General features: G+C 43.1%; 1 protein-coding gene across 4 annotated transcripts in view; it reads right to left on the bottom strand.

Annotated features, from left to right (window-relative positions):
* Positions 1-15,760, bottom strand: part of GDA (guanine deaminase) — a 103,144-nt gene extending 87,384 nt beyond the window's left edge. The window contains exon 1 of one of the 4 annotated variants that reach the window (XM_008952995.6): positions 15,400-15,760. In XM_008952995.6, the coding sequence (XP_008951243.1) occupies positions 15,400-15,522 (123 nt within the window). In that variant the 5' untranslated portion in view covers positions 15,523-15,760. The remainder of the gene's footprint in view (positions 1-15,399) is intronic. The other 3 variants (XM_024930156.4, XM_008952985.4, XM_024930155.5) reach the window with 3 other exon arrangements.
* Between the last annotated feature and the right edge of the window lie 351 nt (positions 15,761-16,111).

Genomic DNA, 16,111 nt, shown 5'->3' with positions numbered 1-16,111 from the left:
GCAAAGTATTTGAAGACCAGAGGACAGCCAGAGCATTTTTTTTTTTTTTGAGATGGAGTCTTGCTCTGTCGCCCAGGCTGGAGTGCAGTGGCTGGATCTTGGCTCACTGCAAGCTCCACCTCCCGGGTTCACGCCATTCTCCTGCCTCAGCCTCCAAAGTAGCTGGGACTACAGGCGCCCGCCACCACGCCCAGCTAATTTTTTTTTTTTTTTTGTATTTTTAGTAGAGACAGGGTTTCACCATGTTAGCCAGGATGGTCTCGATCTCCTGACCTCATGATCTGCCTGACTCAGCCTCCCAAAGTGCTGGGATTACAGGCGTGAGCCACCGCGCCCGGCCCAGCCAGAGCATTTTTTCCTCAGAATGCTACAAATGCAAATGTTTGTATAAAAGTCCTCTGATAAGCAGTAGGAATAACAGGTATGTAACTTATTTACATTTTATTGCTGTTGGAAGCAATTATTTTTCTCATATGATAAAACACTACACATTTTTTTTAATCTCAAAAGAGTTGTCTGTGATTACTGTCTGCATGTCCTTATCTTCCACTCATTCCAAAACCTAACCCAAGCTGATTGCCACCCTCTCCCTGTGCTGAAATAAGCTTCCTAGGGTCAACAGTTGCCTGAGGTTTCTAAATCCACTGGACATTTTTCCAGTGTTGTTCTTATGTCTCAGTAACATGACAGCTGCACTGCTCCCTCCATCTTGAAGTATCCCCATCTCTTGCCTTCTATGACAATACCCTCCCGTTGTCTTCCTCTGATATTTGGATTGTCCTCATCCTACTCATTCTCTTTAACTCTAAACTCAATAAGAGGAATTAGTCTAGTTCCTGTTGTCTTCTCAACCTTTACTCTACATTTTATATCGCCCGTTCAGATATCTCCTCTGAGCTCCAGACCAGCAAGTCAACATCTGCTTCAAATCTCCATGTAGATGTCACAAAAGCATCTCAACTCAGCATGACCAAAGCAGACCTCTGGATTCACCCTCCCTGGCTGGACCTCTTCTTCTCTTCCCTATGTGAAAGTTAATCAACAAATGTGTCATTCTTGTCATACCCAACTAAAACAGAGAGGTCAGGAGTAAAAGCACTCAGGGAACAAAACATTGCTCCAAGAACGTAATTCTATGCAAGCCTGGCTGCTGAAACTGCCTCCTGCACCTGAAACTGCCTCCTGCACCTGAAACTGCCTCCTGCACCTGAAACAGTTTTATCTAACAGCTGCTGAAACAATCTCCTGTGACTTTAAGAATAGTTGGCCGGGCACAGTGGCTCACGCCTGTAATCCCAGCACTTTGGGAGGTCCATGCAGGTGGATCACAAGGTCAGGAAATGGAGACCATCCTGGCTAATACGGTGAAACCCCATCTCTACCAAAAATACAAAAAATTAGCCAGGCATGGTGGCGGGCACCTGTAGTCCCAGCTACTGGGGAGGCTGAGGCAGGAGAATGGCGTGAACCCGGGAGGTGGAGCTTGCAGTGAGCCAAGATCGCGCCACTGCACTCCAGCCTGAGCAACAGAGCAAGACTCAGTCCAAAAAAAAAAAAAAAGAATAATTTTACCTGTTACTGTCACTTACCAATCAAAACTTGCCAGCTCCCTCAAACCTTACTAATGCCAATGAACTTTCTCAAAGAGCAATATGTAACATTTCTCTTTTTTATAAAACTTCTAACTTTCTCTTTGTTCATGGGACATACGGAAGGCCAGTCGGTCTGTGTGCATGCCCCCCCAAATTGCAATTTTTCTTCCCAAATAAAATGTTTTCATTTCAGAGATTTGTCTCTATATTTTATTTGACTTCAAAAACTCAGTGACAGCCACCATATCCATCCAGTTGTACAAGCCTAAAACCCAGGAAAGCTCTTCCCTTTCCCTCTGTACCCATTTTTGTCATCAAATCGCATTGATTTACCTCCTTCTCATCTCACAGAGCTCCCTGTTTCTCTCCATGTCTATCACCATCTACCTGTCTCTTTTGTGGTCCACTGCAGTCATTTTCTAAGTCATCTCTTCCAGCAAGTCTTGCTCTGCTCCATTCTGCTCCTTACTCTGAAATTATTTTTAATATATTTTTTAGAAGTAAATCTGACCTATGTCAGGGCGCATTGGCTCACGCCTGTAATCCCAGCACTTTGGGAGGCCGAGGCAGGTGGATCACGAGGTCAGGAGATCGAGACCATCCTGGCTAGCACGGTGAAACCCTGTCTCTACTAAAAATACAAAAAATTAGCTGGGTGTGGTGGCGGGCGCCTGTAGTCCCAGCTACTGGGGAGGCTGAGGCAGGAGAATGGCGTGAACCCGGGAGGCGGAGCTTGCAGTAAGCCGAGACCACCCCACTGCACTCCAGCCTGGGCAACAGAGCAAGATTCTGTCTTAAAAAAAAAAAAAAAATGTAAATCTGACCTATCTTCCTCTGACACCCTTCGTAGGCTTTCCATGGCTCTTGGGCTAACGGGAATGACTATGTTTCTCTCTGCCCTCATCTAGTTCCACCACCTCCTCCTCCTCCATTCTTTGCCACCTGGTTCCTGGTTCCTCCTCCCCTCTGGGTCTTTACATAGGCCTTTCCCCTCCCTCTGTCTGCCTAGTTAATTCCCATTTAACCTTCAGACTCAGCTCCAACATGACTTCTTTGGGGTTACATTCTTGAAGCATCTCCTCAAAATAAGCCAAGTCCTCTGATTTGCATCTCCAGAGCACTCTGCATTTTTTCCTTTTAGAAACTGTATACTGATCCATACTAATTTGATTATTGACTCCGAGTGCAAATAAGGCAGGAACCGCATCTCTTTTGCTTACCATTTTATCCCTAAGACCTTGAGATCCTTGCTCTCCATCAGCTATTGTCAGCTCTCATGAGCTCCAAGCATAGTAGCACCACAGACCATTGAGTCCACGCTCTGCGGGAAGGTGAGGAGGCACAAGTGTCCCCACTTATCTAGGAACCAGGAATGGCTTCTGTGTTTTGCGTTTCCAAAAAGGGTTAAAGGGTACCTGAGACCACTCTACACAGGCTGAAAGGAAACAATTTATAGGTTAAATAGCTCAGGAGAAAAACTCTGCGTCAGTGTGTGGAAGTCACCAATGATGTTACTTCTTGTGTTGCATCTTCAAGCACATTGGCTACAACCATCTGAGAATGTTGATTAACTATTTCTTGTCTACTCTGTGAAGAGCATATACCCATTCTATTCATTCTTTCATTTAAAAGCATGCATTGAATGCTAATTTTGTGCAAAAGCTCTGTGTAAAGTACTGTGATGGACAGGCGATGGATAACAAGAGCTATTGCTTATGGAGGGTCTACCATGTTCCAGGACTGTAAATTGTAAGTGGCATTTACAAGCAACATTTCAAGTAAATTACCATCTTATGAAAAAGCAAACACTTAATAAACCATAATACAAAACCAAAAGAAGCAAGCAGGCCTTTATAATCTACATTATTGCAAGTCCTTAACATAGTCAGAGTTAAAGGCCTTTGAGAACTTCATGAGGTGTCAGAGTTCTAATTAAAATGTACTCTTCTAGGGTTCTTAATTACTCACTAGGACATAAAACTAATTACAGCTCCCAGTAACCACATACATTGGCATCTAGATTAGAAAAAACCAGAGTTCTTATTCAAACAACTGGTTATTTGGAAGATAACCTGGTTATCCTGTGGTGAAAAAAATCCAAGCACCAGTTATTGAAGAAATATTCATCAGAGTGCCCACCATGTGTTAAGTGCTGTCAACACAAAGGTGATAAAGTTGTGAACCTGCCTTCAAGCTCAGGTTTTGGGGAGACTCATGAGATCAAGTAAGAGTTGTAAGGAGGCACTGAGTAGAAAGTAGGACACAGGCCGGGGCGGTGGCTTACGCCTATAATCCCAGCACTTTGGGAGGCCGAGGTGGGCAGATCACCTGAGGTCAGGAGTTTGAGACTGGCCTGGCCAACATGGTGAAATCCTGTCTCTACTAAAAATACAAAAAAAAAAAAAAAAAAAAAAAAATTAGTGGCAAACACCTGTAGTCCCAGCTACTTGAGAGGTGGCGGGTGGAGAATTGCTTGAACTTGGGAAGCGGAGATTGCAGTGAGCCAACATTGTACCACTGCACTCTGCCTGTGGAAGGAAGGCAGGAAGCTATGTCAGCAATGACCTCATTGAGGAGGTAACACCTAAATTTAGTCTTGAAATGTGTATCCATCCAGCGGATGGAAGGTGAAAAAGGAGCATGGACAAAGACACAAAGGAATTTAACAACGTGGAAGGTTGGGCAAACAGTCAGCAAGGCCAGGCCTGGGTTTATCACAGGGTTAGGCAATGGGAAACCATACAAAGATTTTTTTTAACCAGCTGCTTTTTTAAACATGTGCATGAAATATTTATAGCAGCACTGCTGACAAATAGCCAAAGGGCAGAAACAACTCAAATGTCCATCAGCTGATGAAAGGATAAACAAAATGTGGTATATCTACACAATGGACTATTATTCAGCCATAAAAAGGAATGAATTGTGACACATGCCACAACATGGATGAGCTTTAAAAACATTATGCTAAGTCTAAAAAGCCAGACACAAAAGGTCATGTATTATATGTGTCCATCTATCCGAAATATCCAGAATAGGCAAGTGGATAGAGAAAGCAGATTAGTGATTGTTGCAGAGGTGAAGAGAGGAAATAAGGAGTGACTGCTTAATGGGCAATGAGTTTCCCTTTGGGGTGATGAATATATATATATATATTTGTTTTGTTTTATTTTGTTTGAGACAGAGTCTCATTCTGTTGCCCAGGCTGGAGTGCAGTAGCGCTATCTCGGCTCACTGCAAGCTCCGCCTCCCGGGTTTCGGCCATTCTCCTGCCTCAGCTTCCGTGTAGCTAGGACTACAGGCGCCTGCCACCATGCCCAGCTAATTTTTTTTCATATTTTCTTGTTTTTAGTAGAGACGGGGTTTTACCGTGTTGGCCAGGATGGTCTCGATCTCCTGACCTCGTGATCCGCCCGCCTCGGCCTCCGAAAGTGCTGGGATTATAGGCGTGAGCCACCGCGCCAGGCCGATGAATATATTCTTGAACTAGATCATGGTCAGTGTGGTGGTAGTTGTACAATATTCTGAATACAATAAATGCCACTGAATCATATACTTTAAAATGGTGAATTTTATGTTATGCATATTTTACTGCAATTAAGAAAAAGAATACAAATTTTAAAATAAAATAAATTGGTTTTAAATTATAAAAGCAAAACAAAAATTTTAAAAACTAGCAATACAAAAATAAAAATTATCCTCCATAGCTCCAAATCTCCATTCCCAATCTACAAAAGTAATTATTTAAGTTTTTATTTTAATATCTTCTTCCAGAACTGTGTTTTGTTGATGAGTGTATAAGGGTGTGCATGTGTGAGGGTGGGGGAATGTATGATTATGATGCACTTTATTTTTCCATTTAAGCTTCTGGAGAATCTTGGAATTTTAAAATTCTTATATCATTATATGTAAGTTTAGAATAACTCACTTTAAATTATAATTACCTTGTGATTGCTTTGGCCTTCAATTTTTTTTTTAATTCATGAATCAATGGGCTGTAAATAAACTCATATTGACACAGTTGGGTTTTAAGGTGGGGTTTGCTGAGAAAGGTTTGTTCTATCAAACTCATTTTTTTTTTCTCTTTTTCTTTTTTTGAGACGGAGTCTCACTCTGTCACCCAGGCTGGAGTGCAGTGGCACAATTTCAGCTCACTGCAACCTCCACCTCCTGGGTTCAAGCAGTTCTTCCCCCTCAGCCTCCTGAGTAGCTGGGATTACAGGCACCTGCCATCATGCCTGGCTAATTTTTGTATTTTTAGTAGAGACGGGGTTTCACCATGTTGGCCAGGTTGGTCTTGAACTCCTGAGCTCGTGATCTGCCTGCCTCGTTTTTGTATTACACATCACATTCAACACACTTTACTGACCACCTACTTTGTGCTAAAACAACATGAAATGTTGAAGGGGCCTTAGGACAATAGAGTTTTGGCCATCTCCATGACAGAAGACAGCAGAGACTCCTGGAGAGCACAGACCTTGGACATCAGACAGGCATGGCTCTGAGTCTTGCCTTTGCCACTTATTTGCTGTGACTGCAGCCAATTAACTCTCTGAGCCTCCGTTTCCTCATTTGTAAAGTAGAGATGATGATGATGATGATGATGATGATGATGATGATGTCCTTACCTTGTCTCAAGGTTGTTGATTTGTAAGGGATTTGGCAGACTGTCTGAAATACAGTATGACTTAGTAAGTGTTACCTTTTCTCCAGTTCATCTCTCTTTTTCCAAAAACTTTAAATCATTTCAGTGAGTGAGAACATTCTATAAAGCTAAGTATAATCAAAGGCAAATTGAGATAACTACTTCAGAGAAAGAAAAATAATAACAACACACTATCTCACTTGCCTCAGAACTCTATCAAGGTGCTAAAGGTGCTATTAATCCACATTTTTTTTTTTTTTGGAGACGGAGTTTCGCTCTTGTTGCCCAGGCTGGAGTGCAGTGGTGTGATCTCAGCTCACTGCAAGCTCTGCCTCCCGGGTTCAAGGGATTCTCCTGCCTCAGCCTCCCGAGTAGCTGGGACTATAGGCGCCTACCACCACACCCAGCTAATTTTTTGTATATTTAGTAGAGACAGAGTTTCACCATGTTAGCCAGGATGGTCTCGATCTCCTGACCTCGTGATGAGCCCACCTCGGCCTCCCAAAGTGCTAGGATTACAGGTGCGGGCCACTGCGCCCAGCCTTAATTCACATTTTTAAATGAGGATGCTGAGGTTCAGCTATGTCAGAAAATTTGTCCAAGTAAGTAGCAGAGTTTTGATTTGAATTCACATAATCTGACTCTAGAAACCATGTTCTTAACTACCTGTAAAATACTGATTTGAAATATATGAAAAATTTTATGGAAGAACAGAGGAAGGGGCAATTTATTTCAACTTGGGAATAAAGCCTTTGTGAAAGCCTTTGTGAAAAAGAGAAGATCAGAGCTGGGCCTTAAAGGAAGAGCAAGATTTCATTTTGATAGAAGTAAAATGGAAATGGGGATATAAAAAGGAGGACTATTCCAGGCAAAGAAATTGGTGCCAACAATGTGGAGGCATAAAAGGACATGATGTGCTGGAAAACAGGGAGAAATTTGCATGGATAGACATCCCTTGGCTCATGGATACAATATGGTGTAAATCAGCCATGGTAATCCTATTCCCACTTGCCAGACAGATAAATGAAGCAACAGAAAGAATTAGAGAACAGGTTGGGGCCAAATAATGTCATGCCTAGAACATCTTCCAGGACATTTGAAACTTAGAGGCAATAGTGAGCCATAGATGGTTATAGAAGAGTAGATACATGATACTACCCATGGTCCAAGAAAAGAGTTGTCAGTAATGTGGGGGAAATATTAGAATGAGAGAAAACAGTTAAGGGTCTCCTGTTATATTTTAGCTCAGAGACACTAAAGGGTAGATGGGGGCAATGGAAGTGAATATGCACACAGATACCCCAGAGGAAAATTGGCTGGGCTTGACTATTGATATGGGTGCCTGGAAAGGCCAATAAGGAGAAGAAGGAGAAGGTAGTTATTCTTGTAAAGTGTAAAATATTGTTCATTGAAAAGCAGTGTAGTAATGAGGGTGCATTGGGCTGCAATGAACAGTACCAACTAACAGAGATTTAGACAATAAAGACATTTCATATCTCACAAAAGAAGTCTGGGCTGGGTACCATGGCTCACGCCTGTAATCCCAACACTTTGGGAGGCCAAGGTGGGTGGATCACCTGAGGTCAGGAGTTCAAGACCAGCCTGCCCAACATGGCGAAACCCCATCTCTACTAAAAATACAAAAAATTAGCTGGGCATGGTGGTGAGTGCCTGTAATCCCACCTCCTCGGGAGGCTGAGGCAGGAGAATCGCTTGAACCCAGGAGGCAGATGTGGCAGTGAGCTAAGATCGCGCCACTGCACCCCAGCCTAGGCAACAAGAGTGAAACTCCATCTCAAAAAAAAAAAAAAAAAGGAAGTCTGGAAGTCTGATGGTAGACAGTTCCAGGTAGGGGTAGTTCAACTGCTCAGTGATGTTAGAGAATGGGATGGTGTCTCTGAAATCCCCTTAACCTTTTCCTCACAGTCTCACATGGTGGCAGCAGCAGTTCCAAGTATCTTTTCTTCATATGAGAGTATCCAAAAAAGGCAGGGCTTCTCTTCCCACATCCTAGAAGCTTCTGAGCAAACTTCCTGTATGTCAGAATATTATCACTAGTCACCCTCAGCTACCAGGAAGCTGGAAGAATAAGTATCTGATAAATGGAGATAGGATTACCATGACTGGCTTACACCATGATGTATCCACAGGCTGAGTCTACCATGGACTGATCAAATTCAGGTGTTAATAAGGAAAAAGAGGTCATGACTGCTGAGTGGGTAACCAACAGTGTTTGCCATGAGCATTTTGAACAAGGAATCAGCCTTCTAGAAAATGGGAATTTGCAAGATGATCTTGTAATACTTGGGAGTGAAAGCATCTTTCTGATGAAAGCCAAGCTCCTATTCAGCAGCCTCAGAAGGAAGGGATTAGCCCAATTTCCTTTCTCAGGACCAAAAGCATATTTTGAGTTGCTGAGCTTGGCAGGAAGTGGAGGAACGGATGATACACAATCACTAGGATTTGTGATTCAGACTGAGAGAACTTCTGTTAAAGTAGCCTCAGGTGAGAAAGAACTCTTTCTCCTCCCAGCAGTCTTCAGAACTGAAGAACATTGGGTCACTCTTTTCACCAGGGCTATATAATCCTCTTTTGCATGTTCCAGTCCTAAAAGGTCCAATTCAGCTACTACTTCCTTCAAGAAGCTTTTCCTATCACTGGTCAACTTGTGCCCCACTGTACTATTTACACACATTTACATACATTTTACGATCACTCTTGATGCACTTACCTTCCAGCCTTACATATGTAAGCTATCATCAAATCCCGTCAACTTGATCTAAATAGCTACTGATTCTATCCACCTCTCCATCTGCATTACTGACAATAACCGCTGAAGTCTAATGGACATGTACTACATGCCAGGCATTATTCTATATATTTTACACTTATTAATCCATTTTATCCTTTCAACAATCCTATTAGGTAGACCATAGTAATTATTTTATGCATAAAGAAATTTGGAGATACAAATGGTAAGGAACTTGATCAAATTCACATAGGTAATAAGTGATAGAGGTACTCTTAGGAGTTCATATCTCAATTGATAACTACACTGCCTCTCTCATCTAAACCACATTCCATTTTACCTAAATACTGCAACAGGCTCCTATCTGACCTCCTTGCCTGCACTCAACTTCTCTTCAATGCATTTATCCTGAAGTTAGACCTTTATAACCACAAAATATAATCATGACACAATCCCACCATCCCCGATGCCCTCCATAACATAGCCCTGCCTACCTGTCCTGCCTTATCCTGTGTTAGCCTTCTCCTCAACCTTTGGACTCTAACTACCTTGACTGTTTCATTCCTTCCTACCCCAGGACCTTTGCACAGGCAGTCACAGGCAGTTCTCTCAACCTAGAAGGCTCTTCTTTACTTCCAATCCTGTCCACCTTACCTATTGGTATGGTTTGGATGTGCCTCCATCCAAATCTCATCTTGAATTGTACTCCCCTAATTCCCACGTGTTGTGGGAGGAACCCAGTGGGCGATAACTTGAATCATGGGGGCAGTTTCCCCCATACTGTTCTCATGGTAGTGAATAAGTCTCACGAGATCTGATGGGTTTACCAGGAGTTTCCGCTTTTTCATCTTCCTCATTCTCTCTTGCTGCCGCCATGTAAGAAGTGTCTTTCACCTCCTGCCATGATTCTGAGGCTCCCCAGTCATGTGGAACTGTAAGTCCAATTAAACCTCTTTTTCTTCCCAGTCTCAGGTTGTTTTTGTCACCAATGTGAAAATTGACTAATATACCTACTTAACTTCTCATTGTTCACATTGCAAGTTTGATGTCACTTCACGCTAGGGAAAGCCTTCCCCTAACTAGTTCAAGTTCTGATAGGTCATGGCAGATTCTGTTAATTTATTACTAGATCATCAGTCTCAAGAGGGCAGGGCAGTATTTGCGTACTTTGTTCATCAATTTATCTCCGGTGAAAACCCCAGTGTTTGGCTCAGGAATGAGTCACTTTTATTACAGCTACAAGTCTTAGCTCCCTTGCCAAAGTGCAGATTCTTTGAGGTCCAGGACTGTGCCCTAGAGAAGCAGTCAGCTACAGTAAAGAGAACGTGGCCTTTGCCCCATACTAATTCAAAATCCAGCTACACCACCACCGTATCTGAATGCATGACTTCTCAAGTCTCAACTTCCTCATCTGTTAGTGGAAATAATGACATTGTCAAGTCTAAAAGAGACACTAAAGATACTAAAGATAGCTTGCTAGTGAATCTAGCACCAAATGCTTCTTGATCTTTCTTCCAGGGTACATCTTTGGGTCCCAGGGGATCAATGACATAAGCAGTGAGAATAAAAAGCTAAGGTTCTGTGACCACCCCATACAGTTCATCACAGGCCGTGGCTTCCTTCTCTACCACTTGGCATGTCACCATGTGAAAACATGCAAAATGTCACAGTGAGCAAGAGGTTAAGGATTTGCTAGGAGGCAAAGGGAATAGAATGAACATGGTACATGTTAAGTATCCACAAAGTTCCAGGCATTTTCATACATTATCTCATTTAATAAGTAGCGAAAGGAAATCTGACTCTACAAATGAGGAAACGGAGGCTCAGGCAGGTTAGGTCTCACCTGTGGTCTCAGCACAGGTAAGTGGTAGAGACTCTGACCTGAACCCAAGTCTCTATTCCTCCATTGGACTTGCTCCTGCCACCCCAGGACACAACCTCAAAATGAATCTCTTCCTCACTCTTGTTTCTGGGTAAGTGTGCATTAAAAGGCCCAAGGCATGTTTATGCATCTTTACTGTCAACCTGACCCTGATGTATGTGGGAAGAATCAGGCAACTTAGTAATATTTGAGCATGCATTACCTCAAGATTAAATATTTGCAAATGAATTAAACATGTTAGAGTCTATATTCTTTTTTTTTAAATTATACTTTAAGTTTTACGGTACATGTGCACAATGTGCAGGTTAGTTACATATGTATACATGTGCCATGCTGGTGTGCTGCACCCATTAACTCATCATTTAGCATTAGGTATATCTCCTAATGCTATCCCTCCCCCCTCCCCCCACCCCACAACAGTCCCCAGAGTATGATGTTCCCCTTCCTGTGTCCATGTGTTCTCATTGTTCAGTTTCCATCTATGAGTGAGAACATGCAGTGTTTGGCTTTTTGTCCTTGCAACAGTTTCCAATTTCATCCATGTCCCTACAAAGGACATGAACTCATCATTTTTTATGGCTGCATAGTATTCCATGGTATATATGTGCCACATTTTCTTAATCCAGTCTATCATTGTTGGACATTTGGGTTGGTTCCAAGTCTTTGCTATTGTGAATAGTGCCACAATAAACATACGTGTGCATGTGTCTCTATAGCAGCATGATTTATAGTCCTTTGGGTATATACCCAGTAATGGGATGGCTGGGTCAAATGGTATTTCTAGTTCTAGATCCCCGGGGAATTGCCACACTGACTTCCACAATGGTTGGACTAGTTTACAGTCCCACCAACAGTGTAAAAGTGTTCCTATTTCTCCCCATCAAGCTACCAATGACTTTCTTCACAGAATTGGAAAAAACTACTTTAAAGTTCATATGGAACCAAAAAAGAGCCCGCATCACCAAGTCGATCCTAAGCCAAAAGAACAAAGCTGGAGGCATCACGCTACCTGACTTCAAACTATACTATAAGGCTACAGTAACCAAAACAGCATGGTACTGGTACCAAAACAGAGATATAGATCAATGGAACAGAACAGAGCCCTCAGAAATAATGCCGCATATCTACAACTATCTGATCTTTGACAAACCTGAGAAAAACAAGCAATGGGGAAAGGATTCCCTATTTAATAAATGGTGCTGGGAAAACTGGCTAGCCATATGTAGAAAGCTGAAACTGGATCCCTTCCTTACACCTTATACAAAAATTAATACAAGATGGATTAAAGACTTAAACGTTAGACCTAAAACCATAAAAACCCTAGAAGAAAACCTAGGCATTACCATTCAGGACATAGGCATGGGCAAGGACTTCATATCTAAAACACCAAAAGCCATGGCAACAAAAGCCAAAATTGACAAATGGGATCTAATTAAACTAAAGAGCTTCTGCACAGCAAAAGAAACTACCATCAGAGCGAACAGGCAACCTACAAAATGGGAGAAAATTTTCGCAACCTACTCATCTGACAAAGGGCTAATATCAAGAATCCACAATGAACTCAAACAAATTTACAAGAAAAAAACAAACAACCCCATCAAAAAGTGGGCAAAGGATATGAACAGACACTTCTCAAAAGAAGACATTTATGTAGCCAAAAGACACATGAAAAAATGCTCATCATCACTGGCCATCAGAGAAATGCAAATCAAAACCACAATGAGATACCATCTCACACCAGTTAGAATGGCAATCATTAGAGTCTATATTCTTAAAAGCTACATGCTACTTGAGCAGAAAGTATAACTCTGTATTTTGCTTTATATCAAAAAGTTGGCTAGATAATTTCTTTTAATTAACCTGCTTTTGAATGAGCTTTAATTTAATGTATTAAGAGCAGTTAGTCATTAGCATTCTCTGGGCCTAAACGAAGTTATACAAAATAAGGAATAAAGTTTAAAAGCGAGACCAGAAGGACAGAGTAAGCTTTGTGCCCTCTCGCTGAGATTCTACCCCAGATCTGAAACTTGCAATGGAGAAGTAAGCTCCTGATACTTCACACAGCTTGTCCCATCACAGAAACTATGTGTTACAGTTATTCAAAATGTAATCCACCTGCTGCTATAATCCACCCGCTACCTGCGCCTGAATCTCCTGGGATGCTTGTTGGAATGCCACTTTCTGGGGCCTACTCCAGGTCTATAGATTCAGAGTCTCTGAGGATGATGCCCAGAAATCAGCATATTATCAAGCATCCCTAGATATTTCTGATTCATTGCAAGGTTTGAGCTCCTAAAAATTTAGGAGTAAAAATTTACAGATCATTGGCCGTCCCGGTGGCTCACGCCTGTAATCCCAGCTCTTTGGGAGGCCGAGGCAGGGGGATCACGAGGTCAGGAGATCAAGACCATCCTGTTAACACATTGACACCCCAACTCTACTTAAAATACAAAAAAATTAGCCGGGCATGGTGGCGCCTGTAGTCCCAGCTACTCAGGAGGCTGAGGCAGGAGAATGGCGTGAACCCGGGAGGCAGAGCTTGCAGTGAGCCAAGATCAAGTCACTACACTCCAGCCTGGGTGACAGAGCAAGACTCCATCTCAAAAAAAAAAAAAAAAAAATTACAGATCATAATAATTCAACATATTTCTGTATTCCAAAGGCGTATTATTTTCTTTTTTGAACCTTGAAATGTTTAAATAAGTAATATATTTATCCCAGCAACTCTAAAAGTAAGATATTCTCCATTTCGAAATGGGGGATGTCAAGTTTTGAAATATGTATGGCATGCTCTCTCTTTAAACACAGCCAGGTATCAACCGCCTTGCACCTAGGAGGAGAGGAGAGCAACAGTTAGCAATCCACTGGTTCAGGAGCTCTATACCATACATTCCAGCCACTGACTAACTCACCTTTGTATTCAATTCCTAAGTCATTTTGTCTTGTGGGGGAAGGGCATGTTTTCTAAATTTATAACTTCAGTATGATTTTTAGTTAGGAATAGACTCCCTGACTCAACTACTAATTGCGTGTTCGGGAAACTCTTTTATTCTTCTTCTGTACAAGCACCAGAAAAGATATTTTTATTACTTCCTTTTCTTACTCCTCTCCACTGGTAAAGCCAGTTGCCTGCTACCCTACCAATTAAAATTCTGGATATGGGAAATTAATTTTTAAAAAAGAAACCCAAGAGTTGAACAGCTTCTTGTGATTAAAATAACACCTCTAATCTTACACCAGTTTAGCAATCTCCGTTCCTTTGCTTCCTGGGACTTGCCCCAAACCTGAGTTCCCTGAAACTTGAGGACCAAGTCCCCAAGCATGGGTTCATCAGTCTCAGGGTTTACCAGAATCTCCCTGGGAGAGCTCTGAGAGTTTTATCACCTTGGAAACACAACAGCAGGCTCCCTGAACGTGCATAGAAAGAGTATTTTTTAAAGCACCATGAGAAAACAGTGTTTAGTTACCCCCAAATGTAAGAGTCACGATTCAAAACTGTCACCGACTCGGTAGCATCTTAGTCAAGAATAGTATCTTCAACTTGACAAATCACAAGTATGTGTACTTTTGCTAACCAAACCAGTAGTTGGAAAACAGCTCAAAAAATCCCATCTCCATATTTATTTTATCATTTTTTTCTTCTAAAAAATGGAATGGCTTCACTTATCAAACTTGCCAGGCCATGGCTGATACAGTCACTATATGTGTGTATGGAACAGTAAAGAGTAGACATCAAGTTACCTGTGTCATTTGTAGAAATCCTGATTTTGGAAAAGGAAGTGTAAAAGATACATTCAAAGAAGACATTTTGAACCTTAAAATGGAACTGCTTGCTTTGATGCAAATGGCTATGGTGTGTGTGTGTGTGTGTGTGTGTATGTGCGTGTGTGTGTGTGTACGCGTGTGTGTATAAGAGAGAGGGAGGAAGGAAAAGAGATGGATGAATTATTTCTTTCGGACCATCCCTTCTAGTATTACAAGTTGTGGAACCTGCATCGTTAGTATATTATCTCTGTTGAATGATAGGGTGAATGTAATCAGTTCTATTTATTCTATGTTCTGGACACGCTAAACAACATCAATCAAATGACCCCCTCCTCTTATTTCTTTCACAATAAATTCAACCACATTTATGGAGAGCCTCCTGTGCCAGGCACAGTGCTAGGTGTTGGAAACAAAGATGATTGAAGCAAGATTGAAGATTATTGCCGGTATTTTAGGATTGGAACGGGGGGGCGGGGGAGCGGGGGGTGACATCCTTGCTCCCGGCTCTACCGCAGCCCGGACTGCTGTCGAGCCAGTTGTGGCGTTAGCACGCCACTGCTCCCGACTTCTGGGAACTCCCCAGCCAGCCCACGAACCTAGCGCCAGGGTTCTCTCTGCGTTGCCCAAGAGCCAAAGACTCAAGTTCAACTCCGGAGCCAGGGCGCTCCCTGTGCACCGAGCGAACCCCGGGCTACGCGAAGCACCGCGCCAGGTTCCTTGCACCTATCCTCCCGCCCGTCGGAGTGCGCTCGACCCCGCGCCTGCTTACTTTGCCGCTGTCGCTCACGCCGAGGAGGTGATCCCGCAGCACCTCCATGGGGCAGGTCCAGGTGGAGTGGACGAACGTCCCTCGGAAGATGTGGGCCAGGGGCGGCATCTGAGCGGCACACATGTCAGCGGCGGAGCGCAGCGCGGGTCTGCGGGTCGAGGAGGGCGCAGGCGGTGGAGACGCAGCGGGACTCTCTGCAGCTGCGGGCGGCTGCCGGGCGGACACAGGCTCCGGCCTTGTCCTGCCCCCGCTTACCCGGGCGGTTGCCGGTACCCTGCAGGCCGCGCCCAGGGGCTGGCTCCCTACCTCCTCAATGCCAATAGGATTTTTCTCCCGCGGAGTTGGCTCCGCGCTCCCGTGGGGTGTGGTCTTTCTCTCCACCCTTGCGTTAGTTTTGGTTGTGTTAACTCTTTGAGTTATCAAGATCAACCACAGCTGAGGCTCAGAAGATCAGCTTCCTCCACCTTCTATGAGTTGTGTCAGCCTGGCTCCTCTGACCCTTCAACTCCTAGGATCACTTACTTCTTCAACCTGTAGCACCCAGGTCCTGTACTTGCATTAGTTCAGGCACAGGTGAAAGGTCAGCTGGGGCTGCCTACCTTATGACCAGTTTCATTTTTAGTTTATGTAGACTGCAGAATTAGTATTGGTCCTCACCTGGAAGGTTCTGGAAGCATGTCTTACCGAACCTCTCTGGGGACCCCTAAACTGG

Source organism: Pan paniscus, chromosome 11, assembly GCF_029289425.2.
Source record: "Pan paniscus chromosome 11, NHGRI_mPanPan1-v2.0_pri, whole genome shotgun sequence".
Lineage (NCBI taxonomy): Eukaryota > Metazoa > Chordata > Mammalia > Primates > Hominidae > Pan > Pan paniscus.
Note: the sequence above shows the minus strand (reverse complement) of the source record. Positions and strands in the feature narration are given on the sequence as shown.